This window comes from Lactuca sativa, chromosome 4 (assembly GCF_002870075.4).
Source record: "Lactuca sativa cultivar Salinas chromosome 4, Lsat_Salinas_v11, whole genome shotgun sequence".
NCBI lineage: Eukaryota > Viridiplantae > Streptophyta > Magnoliopsida > Asterales > Asteraceae > Lactuca > Lactuca sativa.
In genome coordinates this window covers 355,785,472-355,799,875 of record NC_056626.2, presented here as the reverse complement: position 1 = coordinate 355,799,875, position 14,404 = coordinate 355,785,472, and the positions used below count along the sequence as shown (strand labels likewise).

Sequence of the window (14,404 nt, the reverse complement as noted above, 5' to 3'; positions counted from 1 at the left end):
AATATTTGAATAATTGATACGTTTTCGATTTATCAATATTGTTTTTTTTTTTTGAATAATTTAATTTAATTTTATAGCGGTAATATAAACCTTGTATCCTTGTAATGTTTATCTTCGTTGTAATTTTTTTATAACACATATTATCCAATAATGATTGCATTAAAATAATACTCTTTATCTTTTAACTTTGTTGTCAATCAGGTTGTTGCTTTTTATTTTTCATAGGTGGAGCCGTGGAGGTTCATCATGTATGTTACCACTATCTTTGGGACTTTGGTGATGTAGAAAAGCCATAGCTTTAAGTGATAAAGCAATACATTATGTGAGTTTATGTCTATTATTTTTTCTTCAATATATGCAACTTATTGAGTCACTATTCTTCTTTTGCATTATAATTTGTCTAAAGTTTATAAATTTGCCAAAATAAAACATCAAGTTTGTAATTTTAGGGGAAAATATGGAAGCATCAACAAAGTTTGTATTCCCAAATCTCAAGCACACACTCTCCTTACAATTCAACTATAACTTTTTGGTAATTTAAGGACCCTATTTTTGTTTTCCCCACGTGACAAAATTATGTTTATGCAAACCCTTATATAATGGTACACAAAAGAAATACAAAATTATATATCCAGGAGAAATCGATATATCAATAAACAATATTACTAACTATCGAGCTTCATTGACCTTCAATTGGGAAAACACTTGGCTCTCACTCGGATAACTAAAAATCGAGCTATCATTCACCTCAGAATCATCATTAAATCGAGACGAAAACTGATCAGTTATCAACGTTGGCAACTGAATCGACATATTTATTGTGCTATCTTCATACGGCTGTTGGTCCAACGACTTTAAATGCAAATTCAACACATATTTTAAATCCCAATACACATCATCCATACTCGGCCTTTTGTCTCCCGTTTCCTCTAAACATCTCTCAGTTATTTCCACAAATTTCCTTAACGAGTTCTGATTAATCTTACCCGCAAGAAATGGATCGATTATTTTATCAAGATTGCCATTTTTTATTTGTTTAATCGCCCAATCAGCCAAATTCATTTCCTTTGCAGGAAGTCCGTTGTCGAGAGCTAACCTTGCACACAACACTTCAAGCAGTACCACACCGAATGAGTAAACATCTGATTTATGTGTCAATTTCATACATCTAACGTATTCAGGATCCAGATACCCAAAACTCCCTTTCACATCCGTCATTTTACCTTCGTCCACATTATCTAACTGTGATATCCCAAAATCGGCGACTTTTGCTTCATAGTGTTCGTTTAACAAAATGTTCGTTGATTTCACATCACGATGAATAATCCCACCTTCTGAACTCGTGTGAAGGTAGTTCAAGCCTCCGGCTGCACTGATACAAATCTCAATCCTCTGTTCCCACAAGAGTCTTGGGAGATCTGAACCATACAAATGATCTTGAAGAGTACCCTTTTCCATAAACTCATATACAAGTATCATTTCGTTATTTTCATCACAATAACCGATCAAAGACAACAAATGTTTGTGGCGGATCTTTGACAACACCATGATTTCCGTCACGAATTCCGGCCGGCCTTGACCGTGACCATGTTCGCCTCGTTTGACTGCCACTTTGGTCCCATGAAGTGTTCCTTTGTACACCTTCCCGAAACCACCTCTACCAATCATTAAATTTTCATCGAAATTATTTGTTGCTTGTACTATGTCGGCAAATGGGACCCTAAGATTGAGGTCTAGTACTGGTGATGGATTGTTGACTGTGAAGTCACCGATTATACTGTTGTATGAAGTACTCCGGCCATATGATGGAACCACGTGAGACTCTGATTTTGCTCCGACCACCACCTGCTTTCGTTTCCCACATCTTGATCCGATGAAGAAACCTGCTAACAAAACCAGTAGAAAAGCTACACCTGCAAGAACACATCCAACCGTGATGAATACACTCTTTCCCTTCTTCCCGTTGACTGGATCACGCACACCGGAGTTTTTCAACATCTCCATGATCTCGACTCCGTTCAAGAACACCGGCTGATTGTTACCACGAATTGCGCCAATACTGATATTCAAACGATCTGAATCAGTGGACTCCACCACCAAATCAAGATAAAACGGAGCTTGTAACGCATCCACTGTGTTACCCGGTTGAATCTCCTCCTTGTGGTGGCTGTAGACAAACAAGTTGAAGGCGTCGTTGGGATCGACGAGGGATGTGCTTATAATGTCACAGAAATGAGATCGAACCAGATACATGGCATTCTTATTGACGTTAAAATTCCATGTAATGTTTACCAAACTGTTGTTTAATTGTTTGGCTGTTTTGTAAACATCATCAGGAGCATCGGAGGAGCTTGCTCCACCGTCTACATAATTAACCCGGCCATCAAAAGTGACGTTTCTTGCTGGTCCATTGTTGAAGATGAAGGAATCATCAGGTGTCCATGTTCTTCTTAAGGTGTCACGATCTACGTTGATCCTTTGTCCTCCAACGTTAACTCTGTGGATTGGGTTGAAAGCATAATCCGATGTTAACTTCTCCAGATCAGCAAGTTTTCCGGCGGGTGAAATACGTGGGAAACTGGAGGCGGGCCTGAATAGATTCGATGGTGTCGTGAAAGCTTCAATGGCGTTTACAAACGCAGAAGACGATCCACGGGATGGTGTAAACTCAATTCTAAACCTTCGTTCAGACCCAATCGGGAATATAAATTCCCTAATCACAGTCGTGTTTCCGGTGCTAAAACCGGACAACAGAGAGAACCCGGAGACAGAAACGTCGAGTTTCGAGTTGGAAAATTCGAATCCATTAGTAGAGAATCGGGAAAAATGAAGGCGTACCATTACGAAAGTTTTGATATCATCTGCTTCGAGTTCGTACCATGATTTCTTAGTGAAGATTCTTGCTGTTCTGTAGATAACCGGTGTGTCGGTTGCCGGGTTGTTGTTTTCTGCGGCGACATGGCCACCGGAGATGGAGAAAGTTGAAGGGTTGACGTCACCGACGAATTTCTGGTTAGTGAAATCAATATCAGAGTTCGATCCACAGTTGATGAAGTAGTGGTCCGGTAAGACATCCTGGGAGGAAGCAAGTGACAGTGAAGAGAAAAGGACGAGAAGAAAGAAACACAGGATGGACGTCATTGAGGCAAGTTGATGATTACTGTTTCGAGTTGAATAATTATTGGTTTGCTTCACGGGACGAAGACGACAATGTGATAACAAAAAAGTGTACTGTTGACGACGACCGCGAAGACTTGAATCCGGTCGTTGTAAATGTATATGTATATTTCTTAATTTTAGGCATAAATAAGATGAAATTAAATAATCGAGTTTCTATTGTTTTAATTTTTATAGTTTAATGCAGACGTGGATACTAATCTAAGTTAAAGGAAAAGAGAGGTTTCGGGATAGATGTTTCCGCCATGAGGAGAGGCGTCGGTCTTTGAGGATTGTTGGTAGTTGAGTATGAAAGCGAAGATTTTTAATAACAACTCTCTTCGGTTCTACAAGGGACCGTAGCTTGATTACTCTGAACATGTGAAGCACTTAAAATTTTGCATTCTTGTTTTTAATTTTTAATATAACTAATCGTTAAGATAACTTGTTTGTGTGTGTTAGTTTATGGAGATTGATTCACCCTTTGACCATATAGTCCGTGTGTAGACCAAACATGAGGTCCTATATTACATGTACATGTGACACTAAATTTCGACATGGGCTAGAGTTGTCAATGTTTAAGACTTGACCTTATTGACAACTTTAGGTCAACTTGCTAATATTTATACTCATTGAATTCGTATAACCTAATGTTTAATACTCAAGTTGTTTGGTAGAAATAAAAAAACTCTCTCATGCTCGCCTGTGGATGTGGACGTAGTTGATCATCCTGATTGTATGAACCAAGTAAATATTGTGTTCTCTTTATAATTATGCATTATTACATTTTTTATGAAATCGTTTGTCGTTTGTCGAAGTGTTCAATTTCTAACCACTGAAGTCAGAACTATGGGTAAAGATAAGAAGCTTAAGATTGGAAAGTTTGAAGGTCACAATTTCCGGTTCTGAAGAATGCAGATCAAGGATTACATTTACAAAAGAAATTACATGAAACCTTGGTCGAAAAGAAACCTGAAGTGTTCAAGCAGGATGACTTGAATCTACTAGATTGGTAGGCTTTTGGCATGGTAATATTATAATTAGAGAAGAACGTATCTAACAATATTGTCAATGAGAATACCACATGCAATCTGATTAGGGTGTTATCCGATATTTATGAAAAATCATCAACAATGTATAAGGTGTTCTTAATCCGACAATTGGTAAATGTGAAGATGAATGAGGGTAGCTTGGTTACTGATCATGTTAATGAATTCAGTTCAATCATCTCAATGTTGAGTTCAGTTTATATTAGATGCTAGGATGAAGTCCAAGCGTCGCTACTATTATCCTCTTTGCATGATAGCTGGTCTAGTATAGTGACGATAATTAGTAGTTACACGGGAAGTGCTAACCTAAAATTTGAAGGCATTCACGTTTTTAATCCTTGGCGAGGATATGTGTAGATGAATAGCCAAATAAACATAAAGTAGTCTTTTGAGTTTATCAGAAAGAGGAAAAAAAATACAATAAAGGAGGAGGTAGTACAAGAAGGTAAAAATCAAGGAAGAAATGTCACTTTTAAGACATAGTTGAAGACATAGCCGGACATATATTACCTTAACCTAATTCCTTCATTTACTTCATATTCAAAATAAGTAATAGGTTAAGTCATTGATATATATTTTTTAAAGATGCTTAACGAATGCATAAAACCATAGGAAGCATTCATACACATCACTCAATGACCTAAATTATGTTGCATGTATTAATTATGTTATTTTAAGTTATTTTTAAATATTCATTGGAGATTTTGCAAGTCATGCATTTTATACACAACTTTTTGTTTCCTCAATTTACATTTTCAATTTTAATAAACATTATTTAAAGACGTTCTAGTTCATTTTTTGATGCTGCTCTTTGTGTAGGATTTTTTATAATGTTGGTTGTGATAATCTTTTCTATCATATGGAAACTCAGATGCCGAATAAAGACAAAGAAGGATGTTAGTGTGGAAAAGTTTTGAAACATCCGTAAAATTCACAAAATTTTTAAACTTTTTAAGATATTCCAAAACCATAGTTTATTACAAATTGTTTTCAAAATAGTTTTAACATCAGAGAATCCCATAAATCACAACATGAAAAACGAGAAGGTGGGCGATCAAGCTTTCGCCTTCCCGCAATCATATGATGTACCTGAAACAAAATCCAAAAATGTAAGAACGAAACTTAGCGAGTTCCCCCAAAATACATGCACAACAATAACACACATATAATAAGAGCATACTATAAGCCTAATCAACCATCGGGTTGGAATGCCCCATGCCCTCAACCATCGGGTTGGAAGGGCAATGTACTATGGGTCCAATCATCTTCGGGATGGTATACCATTGGTCCTTAATCATCGGGTTTGAATTCCCACATACTATAAGTCCAATCATCCTCAGGATTGAATACTCTAGGCCCTGAACCATCTGGTCGAAATGCCCACATACTATGAGTCCAATCATCCTCAGGATAGAATACTCTCGGCCCTCAACCATCGGGTTGGAATGCCCACATACTATGAGTGCAATCATCCTCGCGATGGAATACTCTAGGCCCTCAAACATCAGGTTGGAATGCCCCGGTCTGTTGGCTCATGCACAAAGCAGAAAAGCCTCAACCACCAATCACACATATGCATATATATCAGATAATCACATAACAGTCTACAGGCAGTCAAACCGATCTACGTTTCATTAAGCATAACAACATCCTGTCTACCAGGATACCAATCTAACATATCATAACAACATAGAAACATCTTATATACCAGGATACCGATATAACAGATCATAACAACATAGAAACATTTTATATACCAGGATACTGATCTAACAGATCACAACATAAATAAATCAGGTTAACAATCCAAATGGTCGACCTTGGTGCCTCTTGATTATAGTGAGGAAAACTCACCTCATAAGTAGTGTTGAATCAAGAAGATCAAATACCAACTCTCAGCTCCGATATCGACTACCTACAACCACCATGTGACTTAGTTCATTAAAATTCCGAATTACCAAAATACCCTCAGAAGTCAAACTTGGTCAACCATGGTAAAAGTCAAGGTCAACAGTCCATGTTGACCCAACACGTCGAGTGCATCTAGTAACTCGTCGAGTTCCTTCAATGTTCAGAAAACCAAGAAAAACCCTAGTTAACTCGCCGAGTTAGCAGAACAACCCGTTGAGTTCCTTCAATAAACAGAAAGCGGGAAAAACCCGATCCAACTCGTTGAGTTGTGTAACATCCCGACTCCCAGGTATAAGAATTTTATCTAAAAAGGACATTTTAACTTGGAACTCGTCGAGTTGATGGCTTCAACTCGACGTGTAGGAAATTCTCTACTCGTCGAGTTGTGAGGCAAAACTCGACTAGTTGGAGCTAGAATATGAAACCCTAATTTTCAGGGTTTGCACCCTATTTAAAGGCTCATTAGCAACCCTCTGCCTCCCTTAACGTCCCCCTTGACCTCAGAAAACCTTAATCGTGTATTACTCTTCATTTTGTGTGTTAAGAAGCTTGGAAGGTGGTTTCAGTGAAAAGAACTTCAAGGATAAAGAGCTTGGAGCAAGGAGAAGCTTGTAGATTCGGTTTCTACTTCATCTTGGCATCATCTTGAAGGTAACAAGTCGTTACCTTGACCATTTCCTAGCTAGATCTATTCAATTAAGAGTTTTGGGCCATTTCTAGCTTAACCTTGAAGTTTTTCTAGTTTTGAGCACATCTTGGAGTGATGAGTTCAGATCTGGACTCCTCTAAGCCCTTATAGTCATAAAGTTATCAAATTTATCAAGCCTTGGCACTTCTCTATACCTTAAACCTCTTCCTTAGCTTGGTTTTGGCGTTTAAGGCCATTCATGCACATCAAGCTTGCAACTTTATGTGGTAACTATGCTCTAGGATGTTAGATCTATAGTTTGGAGCCTTATTTCAGCTTAAAAGCGTTTGGATGAGAAATGGACAACATGAACTCGACAAGTTGAGATGGGTTTTCCCGTTTTTTGGATTCTGCATGAACTCGACTTGTTGGATAGCCAACTCGGCGAGTTGACTCAGGTTTTAGCAGGTTCTCTAGATTTGAAGGAACTCGACGAGTCAGTAGTTGTACTCGACAAGTTGGGTCAACACAGATTGTTGATGGTTGACTTTGACTTTGACCAAGGGTTGACCAGGTTGACTTCTGAGGACATTTTGGTAATTTGAGTCTTAAGAGAGCTGGTCCTATGGTGGTTATAGGTGTTAGAGCTTGTAGTTGTGTTTCAGGAATTTGAGATTACGTATTGTGCTACTTGTGAGATGAGATTTCCTCACTATACTGACAGGATCTATGGCACCAAGACCGACCCTTTGGATTGTTATCCTGGTTATAGTAGGATTGCCTGCAGTTATCATTTGTTAGATTGGTATCCTAGTAGATAGGATGTTGTTATGCTATTATGATCTGTTAGATCGGTATCCTGGTAGATAGGATGTGTGACAACCCGATATTTCGAGACAATGTAATGTAAAACCAATCAAATTTAGATCAAAATATAACTTTCCTAAAATCTTATTTGGGTTAATTAAAGTAGTAGGAATCGTATCAAGGTTTTCGTACATATAAAGAACCCTAAAATCCGAGTTATAATGAAGAAGTTATGACCAACCGAAGATTCTCGGAAAAACCGGCATCAGCGATTAATCGTAAAACGCAAAATTTCGATGCAATAGTTTTTAGCCTTAAGTATCTAAATGGAAGTTATAGACAACCTCAATCTATGATCGTGCATAAAAAGAACGTCCAAATCTGACTTCGGATGTGAAAGTTATGAATTTTAGAAGAAATTCCTTAATCACGTCATATTAATAAATAAATAATAAAAATAATTTCGGAATTTGCCAACGGAATCTAAACGAAAGTTGTAGATCATGGTCTTACCTTCGCGTGGATATAAAGAACGTCAAAAACGGAGTTCGTATAAGGGAGATATGAATTTTAGAAGTTTAATTAAAATAAATATAAATTTAATTATAAATTCCCGGTAATATCCGAAGGGGAGTCATCGGATTGGACCGAAGTACGCCCAGCGTACCTTCGTACGCCCCGCGTACTGAGATCGAGGGTCTCGGATCGTCCACGTCGCACTATCCGAAGAATCTAACCCGTCCGACCCGTCCGAAACTCCGACCCGTCCGACCCGCTGTCCCGTCCGACCCGCCGTCCCATCCGACCCGCGTACCCAGCAACCCGTCCCATCCGAACCGAGGCAGTCGAGGCTTCGGTCATGCATGACGTACGCGTACGCGCTGCGTACGAGCGTACGCCCCGCGTTCGGAGGCGGTTCAGCCTTCCTATAAATAGGATGCGAGGCTTTCCGAAAAAGTTGCTCAATTCTCTCATTTCTCTCTCGATCTTGCCTCGTTTTCCGTGCCCGTTATAACCCGAAGCTCTGGTCTTTTTGCTCAAGTCCCGAGGGTCAATTTTACTCCCGAGATTCCCGAGAATCCCGAGGAAAATCCGTTTCCCGAGACGAAACTCTGCCCGGTTTTCCATCTCGCTATCTTCAAGCTTTCATGTGAGTTCATACCCCTTAAATAATGTTTTAAACTACTTTTAAATGCTTTATGGGGGGGGGGATACAAGTAGAATCATGCTACTTATTATGTCAATTGCATGTGATTAGTAAGTAGGAGTATATTACTTATTACATCAATCACATGTGATTAATATACAACATTCAAAAGATTTGGCTACTCATTAGCCGTTTTACCAAACAGTTTCCTTCAAATGATTTTTATAAACATTTTATATGTTTTAAACTCCTTATTACACTGTACCTCTTACTCTGTTTATCATATTTCAAACTTATTTACAACTGTGTTTCAAACAAATGTTCCTTATACTTATATTGTTTTATCAAACTTATGCCTTCAAATTGTTTTATAGATTGACATCAAGTCGATCTTTCCTTAAACTAATATTTATGTTTCAAATGTTTTACCAAACTTATTTATGCTTTTATATTATAAATTGCATGCCTCTATATGTATAGTTATATAAGAAATGTTTAAAAGACTTAGGAAGGCTATCCACCCTATTTCCTTTTCGCGCCTTGAGATGTGGTCTGGTGGGATATTGGATACTCGTCCGAAGGTCGTTTAAATATTAGTTATATATCATGTGTACATATAAAGTCATAAAAGGTTCTTCTAGTTCATCCTATGCCCTTGGGTAGCAAGGGTATACATCCACGTCCATACGTACCACTTAGATTACTAGTAAGCTACCATTTGGGTAGTTCAGGAAGATACTAGAACCATTACTAGAACGCGATATCATACAACGAGTCAGTTCATTCATGAGTCAATACTTTCTAGAACATTGCTGTACAATACATATACATCTATACTAGGACGAGAACATATACAATTATACTAGAACGCTTACGTGACAATACTTGCTAGATGGAGAGAACACACATTACAGCTAGCACACGTAGAACATTTCAGTACACCATAAGTACAATTACATGATCACACTTACATGAGTACGCTTTCATATACATAGGATAGACGTCACTAGGGGCTATAGCTCAGAACCAGTTTAGGATCTAACTATACTGATAAAACACACTACGATTGTGATTGTTATATCGAGTATACATGATCGCAGGTAATGTGATGCTCACGGCTTGGATTCATGCAGGGGTCGTGTGTAGGTCCTAAAATCCCTCTGATAGGGGAGCGAAACAGTCTGGGATCTAGACATCACATTATACCTTATCCATCAAATAAGGCAAGTTGAGTATCGGTGTATTGATATATATATTCATATATATCCAAATACTGTGGTACTTGGTAGTATTACCCTAGATTTAAGGTAATAGGTACGGTTGTAGTTCGACACTACACCATAGTACCATTTCTTTCCCATTACATTCACTTCGCGAATTTTTCATAGGAAGCGCGGTAATGTAGATGCTATCTGTTGATAAATAGTAGCCCTTTTAGAGCTACGATTTAGTACTACGTTAATTTTTCCAGTACATATTTCAGTGATAACCTCACTTAAACATAAATATACAAAAGATATTTTGAGTAATGATAGTATACTTTGGAAAAATACTTACTCTTACAAGAGACACACACACACAGAACAGTTAAGTCTTGGTAGAAGACTCCTTTAATTACTAATAGGAATCATAGGGATTTCTAGGGATTTTTCAAACATATACAGTTGAGCTACAAATACTTTCATACTTATACTCGTTTTCTTTCAAAGCAATGTCAAGTCTTAGAAATTATAAGTTTTCACAAATTAAGACACATTACTACTTATGATCTCACCAGCTTTAAAGCTGATACTCGCTTTCAAAATTACTTGTATCCTCAGGTCATCATAGACAGGTACCGATGCAAGGAAAACCGAAGATGGAGCTTATTCAAGACTTATCTTTCATTTTGATTTATGCTTTTGTGTTTATCAAAATTTGTCAGAATACAATTGTATAAACAACTATTTTATTAATGTAATGGATGATGTTGTTGCTTGTTTACTACTTTACATTGTTGTTGATATTATACATGACGTCCTCCGCCCCAGAACGTTTCCGCCGTTCTCGGTTTTGGGGTGTGACAGGATGATGCTATGCTTAGTGATATGTATGATCTGTACTTGTTGTTGATTGGTTATCTGTTATAAGTGTGTCGACATATGTGTGTATGGTTGGGCTGAGGCGGTCCTGCTTTGTGCTAAAGGACAACATACCCACGCCGATCCGGATAAACTAAAGGCCCTGCGAGGCAAACCAGTCATGTCAAAGGCCCAATGAGCGGTCCGGATAGGCAGTAGGCCCTTCGAGGCGGACCAGACATGCCGAAGGATCGGGAGCGGTCCAGTCACTACAAGCCCTATGAGGCAGTCCAGTCAGACTGATGGCTCAGTATGCATATTGTTTGTTATGATATTGTTCTGGTTTGTATGGTGTTGGTATTTTGGGGGTAACTCACTAAACCTGCGAGCTTACATTTATTGATTATTGTTTCAAGTACTACAGATGACCGTGGGAAGGCGAAGGCATGATCGTACACTTCCTTGATTTGTGATTTTGATTTATGGGAAAACTCTGATATGGATTTATTTTGAAAACAATTTGTGAACTATATTGGTCTAGGATGATTTTGTAAACAATTTATATACTTAGGTTGGTTTTGAAAAGTTTAAAATCTTTGAGAAATTTATGGATGTTACAAGTTGGTATCAAAGCCTTAGGTTGAGTGAAATGGAGGAGCACTCGTGTGAATCCAATCTCAAACTAAGGAAAAGATTTTCAAAATAAGAAAGGAGGATGCAAAGTGTACGATCAGCCGGAGCCAGTAAGTAGACCCAAAATACCATAAAGTTATTTGATATGTTAGAACAGTATACTAGTGCTAGGCTAGGGATATTGAGGAATTACATGATAGAATTGCCTGATTACATGATCCCTGATAGTCTAGGAGCTTTGTTTCATGAAATTAACATCATTATTGTAGTTGCTTAGTGTATTCATGTAACATCCGGATTTCCAGGTATTATATTTTATCATTTATTTTTGGAGTTAAGAGAGGGACTCGACGAGTTGACGCCTAGACTCGTCGAGTAGGATCGCGATTCGCTGACTGGATAATGAAGGGACTCGACGAGTCAATAAGGGTGGACTCGACGAGTTCGTTCTGGCGACTGAAACCTTAAATCCCTGGGCCTATGCCTTATTTAAAGGACCTTATAGCCCTCATTTGCGGCTACCAGTCCAGACAGAGATACCCCATTGATCTTGAGCGAGTTGTGAGAGAGTTTGAGCCTCTTTAATCATTTTTGGTGTGATTTTGCAAAGGAGAAAGTGTTTCCAGCAAGGGGAGGTCAAGAGGATTGCATTCTAGTGAGTTTTCAGCTTGGATCTTCAGTTTTGAGGTAGCTATTCGATCCTATTCTTCTGTTTTGCTTATGGGCATCGAATCTAGGGTTTTCTATACCTTTTATGGCTTGTTTAGTTGAGTATAGTGTCCCATTGAGTGCCAAACTCTAGATCTGGACTTTTTGAGGTCCATAGAGCCTGAACCATTCTGCTTTTTGTGGTTCCATGAAGGAAATGGACATAGGTTGCCATGTTAGAAGGAATTTCGCCAAAATAAGCCTTGGGTGCAATGCATGTGTAGCAAGATTTGACCTTTACGTGGTTATTGGTCATGGGGAAGTCAGATCTATAGATTAGAGAAGCAGATATGACCTCAGGAGGTCAGATTAGTGTTGTCATGGGAGCAACTCGCCGAGTTCATAAGTGGACTCGACGAGTCGAGTCGGGGTTGCCCCGCGATTTGTTGCTGAGTAACCCGGTGAGTAGAGAGAGAACTCATCGTGCCAAGTGAGACTTAGAGGGATTCAAAGGACCAGTATGGACTCACCGAGTCACCCGAGTGCACTCGACGAGTCTGGTCAAAGTTTGACTTTGTTGACTTTTAGGGATTAGTCAATGCTTGGACTTTTGAGCCATTATAGGGGTAGAATGGTCTTTTGCCCTTCTTAGAGAACTTAGAGGGGATTATTCTAGCCTTTGAAAGTTATATTGATTAGAGTAATTATTTATGTGATTAGGCGGAGACTAGTTCAGTATTCCCGAGTTCGAGACTCTTCGAGATTTTCTGAGGTGAGTCTTCTCACTATACTTTACCTTGAGTGGTAATTAGAGTTATGTGATAGAGTATCTTGTATGCTATTTATGTGAAGTGTTGCACCGCATTATTTCTATGTGATTTATGTTGTGTGTATATCAGAGTTCATAGAGTTAGGACTAGAGGGTCCATAGAGTTAGGGCCAGAGGGCCCCCAGAGTTATAGCCTCGAGTGGCTATTATGTGTTATGTGTGGTATTTTGGGGAACTCACTAAGCATTTATGCTTACAGTGTTTGTGTTATGTTTTTCAGGTACCAGTGAGGATCGCAGGAAGGTGTTGGCATGATCAGTACACACATGAGGAGTTTTTATATATTCTGATCTTGGGATGTGTTTCAATGGATTGATATGTGATACAATGAGATTTTATAATATTTATGAATGAAAGTATGTTTTAAAAATGTGAAAATTTGTTTGAAAAATTACGGTGTTACAATTCATCATAGTTGTACATAACTAAGATTCTATAGCCTGAGAATATTTGGTTTGGCTTTATTTCCTGTTCGTTGTTTAGTTGTGGGCTTAGAGTAGGACTGAGTATTCGAATGTCTATAGGGTCCAGTGTTATGTATGACTAGCATACACGAGTGCTACAGGGTTGGTGGAAGTTTCATGGATGAGTTGCGAGAGATCAGCCTGATAGTCCGGAGATATATAGCCTTCCTCTAAGTGTGAGGATTGAGAGCTCACCTATGTTAATGAGTATTATTAGGGCATTGTGATGATCCTTTAAACAAATATGGGTAGGTGTGGAAGGTAGTATGGGCCCATATTACTGAAAACACAAGACCTATACGCGTAGCTAGGAAATCACAAACCCCTAGGGTTTGGTTGGGAATTGGTTCCATGATTATTATATGGATTATTTGATACCTTTCTGGTGTATTTTTCAGAATGGTGACTTGAGATTGGATCTGGGTCAGCATCGGGAGCTCGCAGCCAGGACATGCCAACATTGTCAGAGGATCGTGTTAGGGAGATCATCCGGGAGGAGGTGATCGAGACTGTCTGGGGTTAGATTCTGGAGATGTTTGGCTTTATCAAGACCATGATGATGGAGTACTTTGATAACAAATATGCGGCCCTAGTTGAGATGGCTACCGCTGCAGCCTCTGTAGCCGTAGCAGCTACAGGTGGAGGGGCTGGACAAGCTTTCCAATATCGGGACTTCGATAACACGAAGCCCCCAAATTTTGATGGGGTGCGGGACCCAGTCATAGACATGAGGTATATGTCTGACATGGAGGAGTGCTTCTTCACATGCCCATGTCCTTCTGACCAGAAGGTTAGGTGTGCTCTGAACCTGCTGAGGTCCGGAGCAAAGGATTGGTGGAGATTGGTGACCAGGTAGTTTTCTGATGAGCATAGCATTGCAGTTATTTGGGAATAGTTTAGGGAGATGTTCTGCTCCCGTTACATTTGCGGGTTGAGCGAGAGAGACTGGCACATGAGTTTCTGGATTTGAGGCGAGGGACAGAGTCGGTGACGGAGATCACCCAGTTGTTTACGGAGAGGGTGATGTTCTGCCTGGATATTGCTTCTGAGCAGGCTTAGATGACTTGTTATC

At 39.0% G+C, this 14,404-nt stretch overlaps 1 protein-coding gene across 1 annotated transcript; it reads right to left on the bottom strand.

The window, feature by feature from the left end:
• Nucleotides 1-456: 456 nt before the first annotated feature.
• Nucleotides 457-3,263, bottom strand: LOC111896357 (probable receptor-like protein kinase At2g23200). The gene has a single exon (XM_023892361.3). The coding sequence runs from the start codon at nt 3,139-3,141 to the stop codon at nt 670-672; it is 2,472 nt and encodes an 823-aa protein (XP_023748129.1). The 5' UTR covers nt 3,142-3,263; the 3' UTR covers nt 457-669.
• Nucleotides 3,264-14,404: the final 11,141 nt, after the last annotated feature.